General features: G+C 42.5%; 1 protein-coding gene across 2 annotated transcripts in view; it reads right to left on the minus strand.

Moving 5' to 3' along the window:
- The window catches only part of MCF2L2 (MCF.2 cell line derived transforming sequence-like 2), a 210,982-nt gene that overhangs the window by 20,933 nt on the left and 167,469 nt on the right, over positions 1–22,580 (minus strand). For both annotated transcript variants that reach the window (XM_036017746.1, XM_036017745.1), the window contains exons 21-25: positions 20,168–20,239; positions 17,340–17,465; positions 10,069–10,284; positions 9,112–9,204; positions 8,884–8,962 (exon numbers count right to left, since the gene is read on the minus strand). In XM_036017746.1, coding sequence (XP_035873639.1) covers positions 8,884–8,962; positions 9,112–9,204; positions 10,069–10,284; positions 17,340–17,465; positions 20,168–20,239 — 586 coding nt within the window. The remainder of the gene's footprint in view (positions 1–8,883; positions 8,963–9,111; positions 9,205–10,068; positions 10,285–17,339; positions 17,466–20,167; positions 20,240–22,580) is intronic.

Raw genomic sequence — 22,580 nt, forward strand, 5'->3', positions numbered from 1 at the left:
GGAGAGGAAAAAAATCACATCATAAGGTTACAATATAGCTTGTTAAATGCTGGACTAGAATGCTTCATAGGAGCGTGGGTACAGGGGGGAGGGAGAGGGACCCAGCTGTTTACTCAGCCCTCACCCCTCCCCACCTCTAGCATCTCTTTGCTTCAGGTCAGGGTTACCTCCATTAAGATCAGGCCAACTGGGCCCAGAAAAACTAAGCAGGTCCCTGTAACTGAACTGCATCACAGTCTACAAATTCATTCAACAAGCACTTATTAAATGCCCGCTGAGTTCCTTGCACGGGAACAGGAAATGCGGTTCATGTGTCTGTAAAAAGAAGTGGGTGGGACCACACCTCAGAGTCTGTCTGTCGGTTCAGTAGGTTTTTACCTTTTTCAAGCTAAACTACATGCCAGGTTCTGGTGCTGCTTCTTATCTAGATTTCACATCCTGTTGACCTAGGACTAGGACTAGAGAAGGATTTCAGAAATGTGTTTCTGAATTGTTAACTGAATAAATGCCATGTCCTTATAACAAACGTGTTTTTTGTTTGTTTGTTTTTTCTTTCTGCAGGCAGGGCAGGGCAGTTCAGCCAAAATCTAGACTAAGTTCAATATTATTAAGGTGTCAGTTCTTACCAAATTGGTCTAGAGATTTTACACAATCCCAGTAAAAATCTCAGCAAGAACTTTTTTTTTGTAAAAATTGATTAGCTAATTCTAAAATACAGACAGAAATGTAAAGGATATGGAATAGCCAAAACAATGTTTAAAGGAGAAAATAAAGTAAGAAGACTCAAATAATTGGATTTTAAGGCTTATTTTAAGGCTACAGTAACCAAGATACTAAGGCATTGGTGTCAGTATAGACAAACAGGTCCATGGAGCCAAACGGGGTGTCTGGAAACAGGCGCACTTATCATGTACAGTCAATTGGAGAAATGGTTACAGAACAACTGGACACCAATCAGCACAAACTGAGCTTTAGTCCACACTTTCCACCATGCCACAAAAACAAAACAAAACCTCCAAATGGATCAGAGGCTTAAATGTACATCTTAAACCATAAAACTTCTGGGAGAAAACACAGGAGAAAATACTGGTGACTATCAGACAAGGATTTATTAGGCATGACATCAAAAGTATCATCCATGCATTTTTAAAAACTGGGTTTCATCAAAATTAAAATCTTCTGCTCTGCAAAAGGTACTCTTAAGTAAGAGAATGAAAAGATAAGCCACAGACTGAAAGGAAATACTTGCAAAGGACTCGTATCTAGGATACACAAAAAAAAATCTCAAAATTCAATAATAAAAAGAAATAAGCAAAAGATGTGAATGGATACTTCACCAAAGAAGATGTATAGATGGCAAAGAAGCGCATGAAAAGATGTTCAACCACTAGTCACGGGGAAAAAGCAGCCTAAAACCTCAGTGACAAACCAGTGCACACCTACTAGCAAGCTTACAGTTAAAAAGCCTGACAATACCAGCTGTTGGTGAGGATGCGGAACAAATGAAACTGGTATACACTGCTGTGAAAATATCAGAAAGCAGTGTAGCAATTTCTTAGAAAGGTAAACATGCACCTGCCATATGGCCTAACCATTATAATTTTAAGTATTTACCCAAGAAAAATGAAAACATATGTTCATAAGAAGACTTGTGTCTCTGAATGAATGTTCATAGCAGCATTATTCAAAATAGGCCCCCAAGGAGGAAACAAACCAAATGTTCATTTACAGGTAAATGGATAAAGAAATTGGGGTATATACAAACAAGGATGTAATGAAAACAGTAGTGAAAAGTAATGCACTATTGTTAACGCTAAGCAGCGTGAATGAATCACAAAATAAGTATGCTGAGTGAGAGAAACCGGGCCAAAAAAAGTACCTGCTGTATGATTCTCTTTATGGAATTCTAGAAAATTCAAACTAATCTACAGTGACAGGAAGATCAGTGGTCACCTGAAAATCAGTAGGAGGTGAGGAAGGGGCAGGAGAGAGGTAATAAAAAGAAGCATGAGGAAATTTTGGGGGTGATAGCCGTGCTCGTTATCTTAATTGTGTTGGTGCTGTCAAAGATTTGCACATATGTCAATACTTATCAAGCCATGTACTTCATTACATGCAGTTTATTATGTCAGTTATACCTAAATAAAGCTGCTTTAAAAATAGTAGCTTAAGGCTTCTCTGTCCAGAAACTTTAATAGCTAGAGTGCATATTCTTAGGCATTAACCCTCACTGTTCTAATTCCATAGTTCTAGGGTAGGACCCAAAAATCAGCATTTGTAACAGCCCTTCAGGTAATTCTTTAAGTATGTTTTATTGATTATGCTATTACAGTTGTCCCACTATTTTTCCTTTTGCCCCCCTCCACCCACTATCCCCCTTCACTCCAGCAATTCTCCCCCCTTAGTTCATGTCCATGGGTCATGCGTGTAAGTTCTTTGGCTTCTCCCTTTTGTATCTGTACTGTTCTTAACCTCCCCCTGTCTGTCTTGTTCCTACCAGTTATGCTTCTTGATCCCTTACCTTTTCCCCCATTCTCTCCTCCTCCCCGCTGATAACCCTGCAAATGAGCTCCATACCTATGATTCTGTTATTTTCTGGTTGTTTGCTAAATTTGTTTTTGTTTTTGTTTTATTTTTTAGATTCAGTTTTTGATAGTTGTGAGTTTTTTTGTCATTTTAATGTTTGTAGCTTTGATCTTCTTTTTGAATAAGTCCCTTTAACATTTCATATAATAAGGGCTTGGTGATGATGGGTTCCTTTAACTTTACCTTGTCTGGGAAGCATTTTATCTGCCCTTCCATTCTAGATGACAGCTTTGCTGGATAGAGTAATCTTGGTTGTAGGCCCTGGCTTTTTATCACTGAATACTTCTTGCCAGTCCCATCTAGTCTGCAAAGTTTCTTTTGAGAAATCAGCTGTTAGTCTTATGGGAACTCCTTTGTAGGTAATGCTCTGCTTTTCTCTTGCTGCTTGTAAGATTCTCTCTTTATCTTTAACCTTTGGCATTTTAATTATGATGTGTCTTAGTGTGGTCCTCTTTGGGTCCAACCTGACTGGGACTTTCTGTGCTTCCTGAACTTGAATATCTATTCCCTTCACCAAATTAGGTAAGTTTTCTTTCATTATTTTTTTCAAATAAATTTCCAATTTCTTGCTCTTTCTCATCTCCTTCTGGCACCCTTATGATGCAAATGTTGGAATTCTTAAAGTTTCCCCAGAGACTGCTTACATTACCCTCATTTTTGGGGGGATTCTTTTTTTTTCCTTGTTGTTCTGATTGCTTGTTTTTTGCTTACTTATTTTCCAAACCATTGATTTGAGTCTCAGCTTCATCATCTCTACTGTTGTTTCCCTGTAAGTTGTTCTTAATTTCAATTAGTGAATCCTTTGCTTCTGACTGGATCTTTTTTATATTGCCAAGGTTCTCACTAAGTTCCTTGGAGCATCCTTATAACCAGTGTTTTGAACTCTGCATCTGATAGACTGCTTATTTCCATTTTGTTTTACTCTTTTTCTGGAGTTTTGATCTGTTCTTTTATCTGGGCCATGTTCCTTTGTCTCCTCGTTTTGGCAGCCTCCCTGTGTTTGTTCCTGTGTATTAGGTACAGCTGCTTTGACCATGTCTTGGTAGTATGGCCTAATGTAGTAGGTGTCCTGTAGCATCCAGTGACACAGCCTCCCCTATCACCCAAGCTACGTACTCGAGGTGCACCTTTCATGTGGTCTGAGTACACCCTCCCACTGTAGTTGAGCGTTGGTTGCTGTTGGCAGATCAGTGGGAGGGATTTACCCATGCAAGTGTGACCACTTACCACCAACCTCTGCCCTCCATGGAGGCTCGACTGTGCAGGGGCAGGGTGGTGACGCTCCAATGTGGTTTGTAGCTCTCCACCGGGTGTGCTGGCCCTGGGGTTTCCCAAGTGCTGCAGGCCAATTTCAGCCCCCACTTGTGACTTGCTCAGGGCCACCCTGCCTGAGCTATAAAGCAACCTGAGAAGGCTGCTACTTGTGCTGGGCTTGGAGATTCCCAGGCAAAGCCAAGCTGTGAAATTAATCTAGCTGCTGCTAGTGCCTGGCCTGGAGCTCACTGAGGCTAGCTGTTCCTTACTTGACAGAATTCAGGAGGCTGTGAAGCATGAGCCAAGACCAGCTATTCATATAGAAAAGCAGCTTGGGTGGGCCATAAGTTCGGTGAGGGGGAGTCTCTGAGGATCTCCAAGGCAAGTCAAACAGTGTTAGCCAGCTTGATGGAGTCTCAAATATGGCACCAGCCCGCCGGCTCCCTGGCTCTGCAGAGGGAGGGCTCAGAAAAGGGACAATGGCTTCTGCTCACCTTGATGCCAAACACTTCAGACCCTTCCAGTGTGTCACTGGTGCCCATCAAGCTACCACCCTGGTGCTAGAGCTCAGAGGGAGGGAGGGAGTAGGTAAGTCTGTGTGTGGGTTCTTTAAGAGGAGCTACTTGGGGCTCCAGAAGTTTCTTCCACTGACTCAATCCCTGCTGAGGGAACTCAGCAGCCATAATTTGTGGGGACTTATCTTCCTGGCACTGGAACCCTGGGCTGGGGGCCTGGTGTAGGGCTGGGACTCCTCGCTCCCAAGATACCCCTCCCAAATTTTCATCCACCACAGGTGGGTGAGAGACCTGCCCATTCCGTGTGTGTGCCCCTCCTACCAGTCTCGATGGGTGTGGTTTCTTTAATTCCCTAGTTGTCAGACTTCCACTCAACTCAGTTTCTGATAGTTCTGAGTAGTGGTTGTTCTATACTTTAGCTGTAATTTTGATGTGGTTGTGAGAAGAGGCAAGCTGTGCTGCCATCTTGACCAGAAGCCCCCCTTTCAAGTAATTCTAACGCAGGTTGCCCTTAAACGGCCCTTCGTGAAACACTGGTCTAGGGATAAGGGTTTCTAGACCAATCAGGTGACTAGCAAGAATGTTGTTTCTGGGGAAAACAAGTAACTTTTTTCACTAGGCGTGTTATAACTTTCTGTTTTATACCTCCAGGACTATACTCAGCTACCATAATATAGAGTTAGTATAGTATCAATAGTTCAAAAGCAAATGTAAGTCATAGTTTTTTTCCCATCTTATTTTTATATAAATTTAACTCAAGTGTACAATCTTGTTACTATTTCCCGGCACAGGCCCACAGTTTAAACCAAGAACTGTGCTACTTGTTGTCATGACGGAAAACCGAGGTGGTGATTTCCCAATCACACGTCTCAGTTTATCTTTTCCCACACGATGCCCAGGCACCCTCATACCCTCCTGAACACCTGAGGATCAAAGAAGACACAGAAAGAATACAAAATGGTTGCATTCCTGCTTAGTCTCTGAAGACAAAGCTTATCTTTTTCATATTTACATAATTCTCCTTACCAAGCACATAAACCATTGTCAGTATAAATTATAGGAAATAGATTTTCCATGTGGGACTAACATTTCTTAACACTAGCAACATTACCTGAAGGAAATATTAGAACTCATTTGATGAAGGTGGTGGACTTTCTTACAAAACATTCCTGATGTTAAGAGGATCAGTTAAAAAAAAATGTGACAGGGCGAAACCTACTCAAAGGTGATTTTTAGTTATTCAAAGGAGCACAGCAAGTGACATCTGTGAATATGGGTCTCCAAAAATTCTCCATGAGAGCATGAAAAAACTGGCAAAAATAGCCAGAAACAATATTTTCGGAACACTGGAAACTAAATAACACTTACAGCATTCATGACAGTGTTTATTCAAGGAAAATGGCTGATTCTCAGCATGAACAGTGAGCTTTGTGATGTTTTATTTGCCCTGTTCCCATCCTGCCCCTCCTTGTTGGTGACAGATAGCTTTGGAGACCAACAGCCTGCAATCATGGTGAAGATTAGCAATCTAGCAGCCATAGGCGGTGGCCAAACAGGACTGAAGCTCCTGCAAAGTCTCATTCCCAGAGAATTATCATTATTTCACTCTGGGTTTCCATGGCATACCCTACTTGCAAAGCTGTCTTTATTAGGCCTGATTCAAAGCTTGCCTAGTGTGAAAAGCCTTTTCCCCAGGGGCATTTGTAGAAAGTGAGTATGGGCAATTGGTTAACTTCTTGGCTGCCTGAGCCACTGGATAACAGCTAAGGCAAAAACAGGCTAATCAAAAAGTTCCTAGCAGTGCTATTTACAATAGCTAAGTGCTGGAAATGGCCTAAGTGCCCATCAGGAAATGAGTGTATAAAAAAACTATGGTACATTTACCCAATGGAATACTACACAGCAGAAAGAAAGAACTCTTACCGTGTGCAACAGCATGGATGGAAATTGAGAGTATTATGCTAAGTGAAATAAGCCAGATGGTGAAAGACTAATACCATATGATCTCACCTATAAGAGGAACCTAATGAACAAAACAAACAAATGAGTAAAATAGAACCAGAGGAATGGAAACAAGGAACAGACTGACAGGGACCATAGGGAAGGGGAGAGAGGGATAAGGGAGGAAAGAAGGGGAAGGGTCTAGTTAAAGATCAAGTAATAATGACCCATGGACATGGACAACAGGGTGGGGGTTGACTGTAGGAGCTGGGGTGGGTGGGGCAAGGGAGAGCAAAGGGGGAAAATTGGGACAACTGTCATAGAACAACAATTAAAAAAAAAAGTTTAATAGGAAAAGTTGGTAATGAGGTGTCCACAGTGGCTTTGAAAAGCTCCAAAATATTCCTGGGAGTCTAGAAGGCCATGTGCGTATGCCCAGGGCTGTGTGCACGCTCAGGAAAGATCTGAGAAGGCTTTGTGCTCTCACCTCTGGCTGACTGTGAGGCTTTGCATAAACAGAAGTGAAGGCTAAGGCGAAACTGTCACCTGCCTGGTTGAGTATTGAAGGTGTGACCCAATATACAGACAGAGTCTGCTGGCAAAGACAGGAATATTTATTGGTTTCAGGTGTTTAAGGAAATCTCTCCTCAGTCATTAACTGAGAAGAGACTTCAGTGCTACAAATGACAATGGATACGGATTTTACACAATTAATTCTAAAAAGTCACTAAACAAACAAATGGTCAACAACAAAAACAACAAACAGTAACAAAAAACACTGGAGCTGGAGGATAATCTGATTTCCAGAGCTCCCACATCATGTCATCTTAAACGTCCAAGTTGCAACTGAAAATTAGGAGACATGCAAAGAAATGAGAAAGTATGGCTCCCGCATAGAAAAAAAAAAAGCGGTCAATGGAAACTGTCCCCAAGGACAGTGAGATAGTGGACTTCTTAGACCAAAAAGTTAAATCGACGATTATAAAAATGTTCAAAGAATTAAAGGAAACCATATATAAAGAACTAAAGAAAAGTATAAGAAAAATGCTCATCAAATAGAGAATATAAATAGAGAAAAATTATATTTAAAAAGGGCCAAATAAAAATTTGGGGTTGAAAACCATAACAGTTGAACGAAAAATTCGCTGGAGCGTCTCCACAGCAGCTCCGAGCAGTCAGGGGAAAGACTCAGACCTTCGGCACAGGTCAGCTGGGACTCTCCAGTTTGGGGGGCAAAAAGAATGAAAAAATGTAAATAGAGCCTTAAAGGCCTGTAGGACACCCACAAGCATACCAAACACACATAATGAGAGTCTCAGAAGAATAAGAGAAAAATAAAGATGCTAAAAAAATATTTAAAGAAATAGTCTCTAAAGAACTCCCCAAATTTGATGAACAGTGCTAATCTACATATCTAAGATGATCTACAATTTCCAAGAAATATAAACCCAAAGAGATCCATGCCTAGACATTATCATAATCAAAGTGTCAAAGACAAACAAAGAATCTGGAAAGCAGTAAGAGAAAAGTAATTTGTCACGTGGAAAGGCTAAGATTAATAGTTGATTTCATATTAGAAACTAGGGTGGCCACGATACGGTGAGATGACATGTTCCAAGTGCTTAAAGAAAAAACTGTCACCCAAAATACTCTCTCTCCTATATATTGATCCAATTGAGTTTCATGAGGGGGCTTCATTTGGGCTGCTATAACGAAGTACTGTAGATTAGGTGGCTTATACACAACAGAGATTTACTTCTCACAGTTCTGGAAGCTGGCAGTCTGAGGTGAGGGTGCCAGTCAGGTCGAGTTCTGGTGAAGGCGCTCTTCTGTGCTGCGGATGGCTGGCTTCTCATCGTGGGCCCACGGCAGAGAGCCGGCAGAGGAAGCAAGCTCTCCCACCGCATTTGTAAGCGTACTGATCCCACTCGTGGGCGCTCCAGCCTCACGACCTCATCTACCCTAATTACCTACAAAAGGTTTCATTTCCTAGTACCATGACATTGGGGGGCAGAGTTTCAACATATAAATTTGGGGGGAACAAACACTGTAATGGCACTTGAGTCTGTAACAAGTGCCAAGACCACTCAGTGGGGGAAAGGCACAATAGAATATCCACATGCAAAAGCTCGAACTTAGACCCCAATTCATGCCATTTACAAAAATTAGCTCAAAATGAATCAAAGACCCAAATGTATGAGTTAAAGCTATTTTCTTAGAATTTTATGTTATATTAATTATATTTCAACTTAAAAATGTAGTACAGCTTCTGAAAGTAGTATTGGACGTTTAAATTTCCACTAACATTTTTTGGATGGCTTTGGGATATTGGATTGAGAAAGTTGATCTTGGCAATTAGCTATGTGGGAGGATCACAACTGAAAGGGCCACACCCACACACAACCACAAACCCCTACATGATCTAAAGCAACCGCAGGTGCTTCCGGGTACTGCACTATAAAACTGTGGCCACAGGTTTATTTTCCCAGCAAACCATTTTCTTTAACAGTATCCCCAATCTGCACACCCACCACAATGCTGGAAACAGTATAACTCTCCAGACTAAAGTCAGCAGGGGTAACCTTACCTTTATTATTGTTTTGTTGTTCCGTCAATAATTTACTTATTTCTGAAAACCAGCGATCTCTGATTTCTTTCGAGGCTGCCTACAATTACAGACAAGAAGGGACTATGAGTATCAGGTCACCTGGAATACTGATTGCACGGGGCTTTTTATCCTCTGGGTGACTTGTAGAATAATGAGATAGAAAACACTTGTCATGGGAACGCCCATAGGGAAGACATGAGCTTTTACCTGCAGGATGTATTTCTCAAGTCCATTTCGGTTGGCAATTTCAAACTTTCTGTTGCTTCCCCTTTCAAGTTGGTGAATTGACAGTGTCGTCAACTGTTGTAAAGAAAGAAGAAAATTTTCTATACCATCATTTTCTGACTTCAAAAGTGTCACATCAGCTACCCTAATCCTTTCTACCCTGTTATCTCTCTTCTTCCATCTTCCTTCTTCCTTCCAAGTGTTTTGTTGTCCTCTCTTAATGGCCCCAAGGAGCATAAAACACAGTCTGGTACAGTGTCACCTGTCTCCTCCGTTTCAGAGGGTAACACAGGCTATTCCTTTCTGTATGCAGAGCTGCAGCCCACAACCTTTAAGCAAAAAGATTATCTCTCTTTTCATACCTAAGTATTTCACAAATCTCTACCTAATAGTAACTGAATTAGTATCCATTAAGAAACATAAGTCACAAAAGCTACTAAGAATAAATTAACAACTTTAATCAGAAGAACACAAGTGTGTGTGTGGGAGTGGGTGTGTCTCACGAAACATCTCCTTATACAGGCAATGCTTGGTGTGGATCTGGGTTCCTGGACCCCAGGACAGGACGCTGCCTACACCTGTGTGCAGAAGAGCAAGTGGAAGAGGAAATCCAGCCCATGCCCCAAAGACCAAGTCTTTCACTCCTCTGCCTGGAGAAAAGAGGGTACTTTTTAATTATTTTGTCCACACAGGCTCCTATACCGCCCCTTTTTTCTACTTAGCCCCAAATCACCTCTGTTCCACCCTGGTCCTGACTGATGACAGATCACACGGCCTGACTCTGGAGTCAGACCTGGGTGTGGACTCTGGCTCTGTTGTGTGGCATTTGGCAAGTTAACCTCACCTCCCTAAGCTCCGGGCTCCTGTCTGTAAAATAAGGATAACTGTATTTCTGTCCATAGGGCGTGCTGACTCCCAGGTGCAAGAGGACCCCTTTACCTTCATAGACTTCTTAAAGCTGTACTGAGGAGAGCGGCCCTGGTCACTGGGCTCCATTCGTATCTTACAGAACACTATTCCCCTTTCAAATAGGTAGATTTGCCTCTGGCTGGGCTTAAAGCGAATAAAATCCTTCATCTTGTAGCCATCCCTGTGCACTGTCCAGACGCTGAAGGAGCCGTGCATCAGCAGCTTGCCCAGTTGTCTGATGTCATCCTTTTGGAATCACAGACACACAGAACGAAGCTGTTAAGTTACCTGACCAGGAAAGAACTCTTGGGGGTGTGTTTTCAAGTGACAAATCACGCTTCTTTGAAGTTTACAATCTTAAAAGTGCCACTCAGGCTAATCTGTCACTAAATCAAAACTGCAATTTTGCATGCCTCACTGCACGCGGTGATCCCGGTCAGGTGTAGGAGGAAACAGTTCGGCAGCGTAAGGCGGTCAACACACAGCACGTCAAGGATCCTGGAACTAAAGATATGGGCACTCTCATATTTTCGTTTTCTAAGTGATTTCTGCAGGCAGAATTCCATTTCCTCTTGTTTGCTTCTGATACATGACATCACTTGAAAAGGGCAAGAAATCAGCATTGGAAGGATGGTCAGGAGGGACAGAAGCTTCGCTGCATCACGAATCTTTGATAACCCATGTGTCCCCCTGTCTCCCAACACCTGCTTCACGTGTGTGAGAGCCCGAGATCGTGAGATCCGTTCTGAAAGGAGAAAGCTTAACATGACCTAATCTTCACGGCATTGTAATGGAAATGGTAATTACACCAACCCTGGGTTTTTCCGAGTGAGTGAACAGTATAAAGAGAATCTCAAATGACAACTTTTTTTAAGTCTAAGTATCACTAGGACGCGCACTGTGATGCCTCTCCCCACCAGCAAGCCTGCCTTCCTCACTGACACTTCCAAGTCCGAGCGAGGTGTCCCGCCTTCTCCGAGTCCTCTCTAAAGGGCGGCGGCATGACGTGCGCCAGGGAAGCAGTGTTTTTCAACATTTGCAGCACTTAGAGCAGATCATCAAGGACTTATGTCCTTGAATCAGAACAGCAAAAGGAAAAGCTATTTGAATGGGACCAGGACAGAGAAATTTTCCTGAGTTCCATCTAGCTGAGATAAATCCCTACAATTCCTGACTGTTAATACTAGAAATATGTATGTTTTGTATAACTGAGTAGGCATTGTTATGACTTATTGTTTATATTGAACAAACTGGGAAGACCTTCTTTTTAAAAATTGTACTTCTGAAATGCTAAAATAAAAATTCACGAGCAATAACCTGGAGTCATTTCTATAGTATCTGGCATAGTTTCTATGCTAGTTTTTTCTTTCTGCTTTGTAACATTCGCACGTGTTCACTCCTCGTGGAGGAACAAAGAGCCCAGCTGTGAGCCCTTCTTTCCCAGAAGCTCGAGGTCCTGTTCCGAGCTGCACAGTCCCCCAGACAGGTGGGCGGAGGGGTGCGTGAGGACTCCTGAGAAGTTTTCACTCTAATCCACATGCTCCAAGGAGCCATGTGAATGCAACCTCTCCAGCCCTCAGGGACTGCTTTCTCCTTTAAACCCATTCAGTTTGTACTCTACAGACATAAATAGTACAGGAAATATGCTTTAGTTAATGCAACTGGCCAGAGTAAGTGCTTAATGTTTGCCACATGAATAACTGTAATCAATAGTTTCTATTGCAAAATGTATTTATACTCCATTTCAAACATTTGATACAGCTTATAAAATATATACACTGTGGGGAGACAGAAAATAGCAGGAAATTGGGGTAAAGGAAAAAAGATGAAAAGATGGGGAGGTTGTACATAACATGCACACAATAAAACCATGTAAACTTGCTGCAGACTTGGCTCTGACCTTCAGTAGGCAGAGCAGAGGGACGCAGAGTGAGTTACATGAGTCACTATGTCCAAAGACATACCCAAATCTGTTGTTCAGGAAAAACACAGACTCCTGTTACAAAATGTGAGAGAAATTTCTCCTATGTCACTGAGTCAAATACTGAGCACACCCTCAAACACATCCTAGGATAGATAGAATAGAATGGATTTTAGGTAGAGCTGTTTCTAAGAACACATTTGGCGAATGTGGAGGCATTACTTCACAGTCACAGCTGTGAAATCAGTTCTAAAAGAGGCCAGAGCAATGGGGGCAGGAGAACGAGTCCAGGTGCGCTCTCTCATGACTTGTACAGGGCTGGGCGATGTTGGTCAGGCTATCTGACCAATGCCATGGTCGTAGAGGAAACAGCCCCTTTGAGGAGGCAACCATGGACAGCGATGTGTTTGCCCTGTGTCACCTCTGTACTTTCCTCCTCACACCACCTGCAGTCACAGCTATTCACACTTCGGGAGGCAACTGACCAAAGATGTGATGCCAGTAAGGTGCCGGCCCCTGACCACAGAGGGCTGGTGTGAAAAAAAAGATGGCAGACGGCCACCTGATCCTTGCCTCAACTAAGGAGGAGACAGTAAGCAGCAGAGGTTGCTGCTGTGAGATGCTTTAGCAGAGGGCGGGAGCTGGAATGAATGATAAAGAAGCAGACCAGTGAAGATGAGTCACCAGAAACTATGAGGAAGAGGAAAAGACATGAAATGAACCAGTCAGTGGGTGGTGAGGGGCGGGGATAGCAGGTGTGTAGTCATATTTGCACATATGGGCAGGGTACACAGGTGAGAACCCCAACTCCCTCCCGGGATAAGGCGGAGGATCCTGGAATCGTCCAGTTCCCACCTCTCTGACCTGGGCTCTGCCACTGTTCTGACTCTCCCCAAGGCTCTGTGGTCGGCTTTCCCAGTAAGCCCATCATTAGGGGTAGTCACTGAGGGGCAATTGCTGGGTCTGATTCCAGCTGAAACAGATGAGATGTATAACCTCCAGGCCGTCTTGCATAAACGCTCTCAGAATCATGCTCCTGATAGGATTAAACAGCAGCCAGGATGCACACATGTGGAGGCCAGCCACTGCAAGGGGAAGCAGGACCCAGGATGGCCCGGGGCCATCTCTTCAACCATGTTATGTTCTTTCTTTCCAATCAGACTGAAGTTGGTCCTGAAGCCAGAGGTCATGTGCACAACCTCTTGCAGATATTAGCCATTTAGAAAGTGTCTGTTCATTTATTGGCATTTAGTGCATGCCTGGAGGGACGTGAAACTCAGAGCTCCGCACTATGAGGGAGTTAATTCAGTGATGTCTCTCTATGGGTTGAAGAAGCATCTCCCTCAAAACTCATATCCACCTGGGACCTCAGAATGTGAGCTTGTTAGAAATAGGATTTCAGACGTAGTTAGTTGAAGTGAGGTCATACTGGATTGGGGTGGGCCCGAACCTAAAGGCCGGTGTCCTTGTGAGAAGAAGAAATGGAGACCAGGAGACACACAGGAATAGAAGACAGTTACGTGAAGACGGGGGCAGGAACTGGAGTGATGCAGCTGTCAGCCAAGGAATGCCGCCCATTGCCAGACGCTTTTAGACGCCAGGAGAGGAGCAAGGAGCCAGAGCCTTCAGAGGAAGCATGGTTGTGCCAACACCTTGATTTTGAACTTCTAGCCTCCAGAACTGTGAGAAAATAAATTTCTGTGGTTTTAAGCCACCCGATTTATGGTGTGCTGCTATGGCAGCTCCAGGAAACGAATACACTCCCAACCAGTTTTTCTACCAGTGACACAATAGCATGGGCCTCACTTTGGTGTATTGAAAAATTCAGTGGATGGGAGCTCAGAGATAGACCAGGGGCTACCCCAAACGATTGGACAAGTGAAAAGCCCTCCTCCATGTGGGAAATGATGGCAGAAGTAAGCTAGTAAATTCTACCATTTTCTTTGTAGGTAAAAGCTTTCATACGAGAATTGTAAATGTGACCACATGAGCCAAAGGAAGAACCTGGCCCAGGGAGGGATCTAAGGAAGTGGCCTCCAGAGAGGGAACTCTTTGGGGGCCCCAGGTTTTCACTCCTGGCAGTGACAGCTATGGGGACGGAGCTATATGCTTCTTTCACAAAGAATCAGGAAACATCTGGAGAAATGAATCAGCACACAGCCTGGCCCAGAAATGAAAAGCAGAAGCTGTGGGACACAGGAGCCCTGGGTGATTACAATCGCCAGAAGCAAAGGTCTTCCTTCCTTCCAGCCTGATGGAGCTCCTAACGCCAGACCCAGGGCTCTGTATTCAGCACCTACCAGGTGCCAGGCAAGGTGCTAAGTGCCTTCAACACCATTTAATCCTCAATTACCCCACTTAGACAGAGGTGTCCTGGGGGTGGGAAGACACACAAAGCAATTCCACTGAGTCATTAAGATTGTTTACTCAGCCTTATCTTTGCTGCTGGCACTATGGTAAGGGAACTGGAAAGTAAGCTAGAAATGAAATACCTGGTCCTAGCCCCACAATAAACTTGCAATAAAAATACTTGAATAAATTACATAAATTTTTTTCCAGAATATTAAAATGTTTCACCCAGCTGTTACTATTCAACTTTGGAACTTGTTGCGGCAAGTCAGGATTTTAAAGGACTCTAAATGCACCTCTATTTTATACCCGGGATTGAAGAGAGAGGAATTTTTGTTTTTAGCAAATAGAGGGAAGTAAACTGAATCTCAGTTCCCACCAAACAACTTTGCTTTTAAAAATAATATTTAAAAATATGTTTGTGAGTAAATTAAACCAAGACCCCACATGAGGAGAAAATGTAAATATCAGAAGGGATTTTTTTCCCAGTAGTTTTAATTATGAATTCATCCACTCAGGTTCAATTTCTTTCCTTTACAAAACCAGGTTAATATTGGATGTCAAGTAGAGAAACTAAGAGGTTAAGTTGGATCTATCCACACATACAGCTTATGATTGTAAACACCCTGTGAGAAAGTTCCACAAAGCTGAGGCAAAGGATCTAGGATCATTAGATATGAGTTTGTGGTAGTCGAATTGTTAATCAATTCTAAACAGAGTCACACGAGAATGCGTTGAGAGGATGGCGCCCCTGCTAGGGAGGGAAGGGGTCCAGAAGCAGGTGACCACGTGATCTTGGGTGAGGCGAGTGTCTTTTCCATAGACCTGCTGCTGAGTGAGAAGGCTGAAATTTCCAATGCCTGCTCCTCTATAATTCAACAGAATTATACAGCGCTGCCAAGATAAATGAGCTAATGTACAGATGCAAAGAAAGTTAGTCTTAGCAAAAAAGAAACCATAGAGTGTATGTCAAAGGTACAATTCTGAGGACATATGGGGGGAAAAGTTTTATTTTTGTACTTTGAGTAAAATCTCTGAAATCTATAAATTGGTTCACCTGATTTGCACAAAAGCCGTTTGGAATAAAATTATCATAGCCTGCTAGTTACTCACGTTTTAACCTTTCTTTTCTCCTAACTTCCTCTTCCTGTGTTACTCTCAGAATAATAGCTGGGAGTTTCCTGCCCTGTGAAACATTCATTTGACTCAGGCAAATGGATACCTAATAGGGTAGCTGACATTTACTCAAAGATGAAAAGAACAGAAAGATGTCCCAAAATAATTCAACAAGTTGCTTCCTTGATACTTAGCTGAAGAAGAAATTATTACCAAGAAAGTGACCTCCTCTCACACCCGCTGTGGTTCATGAATACCCTCCGGAATCATGCATCAGCAGGAAACAGAGAGCGCTCTGGATTCCCAGCATCACTGGCTGGGTCACCACACACCCCCTGGGGCTGTTTCCAAGATGCTGGCCAGAGAACTACCAGGAGGGAGGGAAATAAAAAGATCACAATTTTTGCCCCTAATTAATTTGTGTGGTTTGATTTATGACAAGGAAAGAGAGGAAAGGTCATTTCATCTTCCCAGACATCAATAAAGAGAATGTTAAAACCAGGTAAAAATGAAAAGCAAAACAAAGAGAAGTAACTGAAATGTAATACTCAGAATGCTTGGTCCCTATGTGGTGAGCAGAATAATAGCCCCCCAGAAGAGGTCCAGGCCCTGGTCCCTAAAATCTGAGAGGATGTCAGGTCACATGCTGAATGGTTGCAGATGGAATCAGAGTTGCTGATGAGCCCACTTTGAGGTCAGGAGATTATCATGGACTGTCTGGGTGGGTCCAGAGTGAGCACAAGAGTCCTTACAAAGCGGAAGGGAAGCAGAAGAAAAGGCCAGGGTGACATGATCGATGTGAGAACTGAATGTGCTGTTGCTGGCTCGGAAGTGGAGGCAGTGGCCATGAGCCAAGCAATGATGTTTATTTTGTTTGTTTTTTTTAAGATGGAAAAAGACGAAGAACAGATTCTCTCCTGGAGCCTCTGAAAAGGAAGGCAGATACCTTGATTTTAGCCCCTGGTGAGATGGTGTTTCACTTCTGCCCCGTGGAACTGTAGGGTAATCGGTTTGTGGTGTCCTAAGCCATCAAGCCTGGGGTGATGTGTTATAGCAATGATAGAAAACTAATACACCTGAGTTAAAATCTAGAGTGCTTTACCATGAACACCAGTTGAATGTTACTTATGGTCCAGTCCCAAGGCAGTCACATGGTTAGAGAGGAGCTTTTGTTTGCCTGGAATGCCCGGGACTGTCTGCTCAGCGTTAACACTGATGCTGGAGGTGAGACGGCTCTGCTCCCCGGCATCGTCTCTCCTGGTGCTTTCTCTGCACTGTTTGGATGAAGGGGGTGTACACTACATGCCTGTCGGGCCCCCTCCAGAGGCTGTGATGTAAAATGGGGCGAGACTTTCACTTAGGACCCATATTCAAAGCAATCTTTATGGAGAAAATCGGAGTAAAGAAGGAAAATCATTTAATATTTTAATAGTGCCATGAGTCAAAATAAATGACTCTTTTAGCAATTTCCCCCGCCCACATATATTCAGGCCCCCAGGTTTCTGGTTTTCCCAGAGCACAGGTGAGCCTCAGCATTCTGGACCATGCAGAATCCAACCCAAGACTCCCGAAAACCCCGAGGGGCTGCTTGGGGGCTCATAGCACAAGTTTGTTGACTGGTGTAGGCGACTTTCTGCTGAGTCAAGTGTCTTTCTTTCTTTCTTTCTTTTTTTCTTTCTTTCTGTAAGGGTCACACTGCCTGTCAGCTGCAGTGTTTCCTTCTTTTTTAAAAACATTTTTTTATTCTTGTTCAATTACAGTTGTCCCCATTTCCCCCCAATACTCTCCCCTGCCCAGAGTCAATTCCGTTACCATAAATCACTTCTCCAGCTTCGTCACAGCACCTCCCACCTTGTTATATTGTTCCTGCCTCTCCTGTGACACCTTCCAATAGTTGTTATGGAGCATAACGTACCGGACATCCAGTGACTGTGGCCAGGTCCACGGCCAGTTCACAGGACTTAATCAAATCCTCCACCACAGCCAAAGCCTGGTGTAGTTCAGCTAAGGATGCAGAATCCTCGGTCCTCTTTGGCCCCTTCTGTGGAAACCAAATGCCTTGTTGGAAAACAAAAGGTAAACCATCTACTAAGTAAAGAAGGAAAACAGGACAGAGATAAGGAGGCACGGATCCAGCCAGCATGGAGTATCTGAGAAGGTGATACACCAACCTGTTCCCTGCTCCCAGAGAACAGTGGCTAAAGCCAGTGGCTAGGTGACCATCAACCACACTTCCGTGGATTCTACTAATGAAGAATGAAGTTCACAACGTCATGGGCATATATTTCTGCTCTGTAAGAAACATACTGAGCTTTTTTAAAGCATGAAAGAAAACCAGCCCCCTTGAAATTGGATGCTCTCTCCTTTACACCCCTGCCCCTGGGGCCTATGGAAAAGTGCAACTGGAGTCTCATGTTTCTGTGCTTAATGTGACAGTCTTATTCCTATGGGTAAAATGACACCTTTTTTTAGAAATAAAGTCCCCTCCCTTTTCTACCAATTTTGGAGAGAGAGAAAGACAGAAATAGAGAACTCCCCCCACCCCACCACACACAGAGAGAAACATCGATTTGTTGTTCTATTACCCATTCATTGGTTGCTTCTTGTATGAGCCCTGACCAGGGATCAAACCCATAACCTTGATGTATTGGGAGGATGCTCTAATTGAGCTACTTGTCCAGGCCACATCTTTTTTTTTTCTTTTTAAAAAAGATTTTATTTATTTACTTTAGAGAGAGGGGAAGGAAGGGAGAAAGAGAGGGAGACAAATGACATATGAGAGACCGTTGCCTCTCGAATGTGCCCTGACCTGGGGCCAAACCAGCAACCCAGGCATGTGCCCTCACTGGGAATTGAACTGGCAGCCCCTCACTTTGCAGGATGACACCCAGCCAAGTGAGCCACACCAGTCAGGGCTTGGCAAGGCCTTTCTAAAAAAATTTCTATAAAGGTTCATGTGAGCCAAAATGAGAACATACATCTAGGAGCAAGAGCTCAAATGCTCTGGAGAATAACAGTTTTGTGTCTTCTTTTATACATTTGAGATTAAGGAGGAAGTTTAGGAAGATTACATGGAGGTGGGAGAAAGCAAAGTGGACATTAGATGCATTACAGGATAGTTAACAAGATTATGTGCTCTTGAGAGTGGTAGTTGTGGTTTATTTCCAAGGTGTGTTAACCTAGATGCACAGAAGGGTACAATTATTCTTAAAACCACCCCAGAGGAGAGTATTCTTAAACTTCCATAGACACAAAGCCTGGGTGGCCAAGTGGAGGTTGACTAATGATGCATTTGCCACATTGAATCCCCCACAGCACTGCCCTTCCTCCTCCTCTCCTCCCCCAACATGCTACTACCCTTAAGGATGCCATCCAGGTCTGCACCTCCCAAACATGAAGACTCAGCATTAAGTACAAAAGCCATAACTACCAACTGAAGAAACCAATGTTTCCATTGTTACCACTGGGACACTTTGGACATAATAGGGATGACTGTTTCAGCTCAAAGGCTTTTGCTTAGGTTTTCAATATTTTATTCCCCTGCTACTTACATAGCATCTTTATGTTATCTAGTAAATGCAAACAAAACAAGTTTGTTTTCTTCCACTTTTTGAAACATATCAATTTCTACAAGAAAAAACTCTTTGCTGCCCTGTACAGCCCCACCTCTCTCTTTTATCCTCTACTGTGTCAGTGGAGAGTTGTGTATTTCCTTAATCTCTGCAGAAGCACTGCGGATTTCTGGATCAGAGATATGAGTGATGGGGCCTGATGGATGGAGCTGAGCATGCTGCCTCCACCGAACAGTTCGTCATGGGTTCTTGCCTTCTCCCTCATAATAAACAGCCTGTAGTCCTGGTGAAAGTCAGTAGACTCTCACCTGACTTTACAGTAATACCGTCACTAAAGGATCAAAAGTTCTTACACTAGGCATCTTCCTCTTTACCCCAACACACAAACTCAACTTCTCTTTGGAGATTCAACTCCTCTCATTCTCTCTCCTTCCTAGTTTTACATTCATTGGTAATGTAGGGTTCAGGGAAAGCCTTACAAACATTACTAAACCCCTCTAACTCAGGCTGGCTTCTCTTGCTTCAGATTGTAAAATTATTGCCTGTGCCTTGAGCTTCTAATTTTAAGGTGGTCCCCAACATGCATTCTGAGCAGAGACGGCCTGCAAATGACTGCTGTTCTTGAGACATATGTCCTAGGTTTCCTTGTTAAAACCAGAATATTTAACAGGAAATTTAAAAGAAACCTCACTGTGAAGCCACAAATGTCTTCCTTACTTAGCTGGCCACCTTTTCCTCTAAGAGAGCCTTAGAATTCACATACACACACATGCACACACTCACACACACTCTTGGAGGGAAACAAGACATAATATATACAAATTAGATAGACAAAGAAATAAATATAAATCATTCATAATCCTGTCATGCAGAAAAACCACAGTAGAGCTTTTATCATGTTTACTTATACATTCCTATTTGTATTCTCATTAAAACATTTTTATGTGAAAGGAAGAAAATATATTACTACTTGTTGTACTACAAATTTCCGCTTTGAAATTGCCTTTAATTTTTTTTGTTTTTTTTCTGACTGCGAATTATGAAATGCATACCATTTTAAAATACTTAGACATAGAGACATTAAGCACAGAAAACAAAATTGCCATGAGTTCTCCCACCCATGAACAAATGCCATTAACAGTTATATAAAACAATATTTAACATCCAGTACCTTAGTCAAACCTCCTCCTAGGTCACCTGGGTCTGCCTCCAAATCCTCAGGAGATTCCAAATCCAGCAGACCCTGCGGTAACCCAAAAGTCTTATTGAAAATCAGAGAGTTAAAACGCCAGCTAAATCTACTGTGCAAACAATCTCCAGACAAATGCTAAACTGAGAATTTATGCAGATTTGCCTGCCTGCCACAAGTGAGAGGGAAAGAATGAAGGGTATATTTCACACAGTGCTCTTTCCCCAAGTGAAATAGTACTGGGGACATTCACTGTAGCCTGCTCTTTCTCACTCAGTAGCATATCATGAATATTTATTTTCTCATGACACTACATATTTTAAAGACATGGTTTTGATTGTGGCAGTGTTGCATCCTATATGTAAATCATAATTAATTAATCTCCTCTATTGTTAAATGTTTAGGTTCCACAATTTTTCCTTAAGATAAATTCCTAGAAGTGGAGTTGTCAGTGTGAAGAGATTTGGTGCACATTCCCAAGTTCCTTAGAGGAGGACTCTGTTCCCATCAGCCACTTTGGAGACCTTGTTTCTCTTGCTCCTAGCCTACAGGCGGAATTGCCATTTAAGCAAACAGTTTGGTCAATTGAATTGACAGAGCAATCCTACCTCACTGTGTTTTAGTTTGAATTTCTCAGATAACTAGTGCAGTAGAACTTTCAAAGAATGTTTACTACTGACATTTATTCTTTTGTAAATTGCCTATGTCCTTTGTTAATTTTTTATTATTAATTTCCTTCTTAAAAATCAACTTTACTGAGATATTCCTGACATATAAAATTGTTAGATATTTAAGCCATACCTCATAGTGATTTCATACACGTACACATTGGGAAAGGGTTCTCCTCCTCTAGTTCATTAACATACCCATCACCTCACGTATTTATCTTTTTTTTTGTTGTTTTGGTGAGAGTGTTTAAGTCTACTCTCTTAGCAAACTTCTATTGTACATTACAGTGTTACCAGCTTCAATAATGGGATGTGGCCACCATGCTTTACATTATATCCTCGGACCTTTGTCATCTTACAGTGGAAAGCTTGTCACATTTACCAACCTCTCCCCATTGATTATTTCTTTAAGTAGAGCCTATTTAATTTTTAGAAGAAGAAAAATGAATGTTTCTCTTATAATGTGAGTTGGTTTCACATCATATTGTATCACAGGAAATCAGCATGACCATCTATTCTAGAGCACCCTTGTAATAAGCAAAACTTACAGTAAACAAATATGTACTCTTTTACAAACCACATCTTAATTAAACAAAATCCAGGCAAGAAAAATTCCCTACATTAAACTTGAGAGTTTCCATCCATCACTTAGCTTGTTTGATAGAAATCATTAGCTCAATGAACGCAAGTTCCTCTTGTCCCTAAATGTCAATTTGTCATGGGTTCTTTCCAGTGTATTCAGATACTAATATATTAACATTGTTTAATTACCTTGCCTTGACTCTTTAGATATTATGTACTCACAAAACTCTTGGTCACGATTATTAGCTTTTATAATATCTCAGACAAGATAGGAAGCATATCATAGACTTTTTTATTACTAATTTCTATGAGCTCATTATTAAGCATGAGGACCACTGAGCATGTATATGCTAATATCTTTCCCCATTTTCCACGTGTCTGTTTTTATTAATACAACCTGTCAACCCTTCCCCTTTCCTTTATATATCAAAAAGCTCTCCCACACCAGGATTCTAGGATCTTTTTTCAGCCACGAGGCAATGGTCCAACACCCATGCTCTCTCTAAGAAACTGCAGAATGAGTCTGCTCCTCACGGTGGAGAACCGCACTAAGTTCCTCCCTTCACCACATGCCAGTGGCTTAAACTTGCATTTCTGGGTACCCAGCAAGCTTCTCTGTGGGAAAAACTGGTCTGCCCTGAGTAGCCTCCAGTGGTTTTGCAAAGACCTCCAAGGAGTATTTTACAGTGATTCTGTCTCTTGTTTTTTCAATAAAACTAACAGAATATTCTAACATGTATTACCTCATTTAATGTTAAAAGTTTTATGCATATATCTAGAAAGAGCATACCAGAAAAGTATTGTTAACCTCCTTCATTTTACAGCTGAGGAGCCTGAGGCAGGGAGTGGTTACTGACCTGCCTTTGTGCACAGAGCTGTCAGAGCCCAGATCCACAACCAGGAGGTCTAGTTCCTGCCTCTGTGTTTTTAATCACCGTGCCCCACAGTCCTCTGCAAATGGAACTTAACTGTTGTGTCAACATCATGCCAAAGGGAAAACCCTTTGACTGGAGGCCAGTCCCTGACGCAGCCAGGCTGTAGGGAGTGAAGACTCCCACTTAGGTCCCGCTCTCTGCTCACTGGTAGGACTTCACAACAGTAAGGATGGGACCAACAGAGGCATACGAGGCCCTAGGTGAATGTCA

Source organism: Phyllostomus discolor, chromosome 2, assembly GCF_004126475.2.
Source record: "Phyllostomus discolor isolate MPI-MPIP mPhyDis1 chromosome 2, mPhyDis1.pri.v3, whole genome shotgun sequence".
Lineage (NCBI taxonomy): Eukaryota > Metazoa > Chordata > Mammalia > Chiroptera > Phyllostomidae > Phyllostomus > Phyllostomus discolor.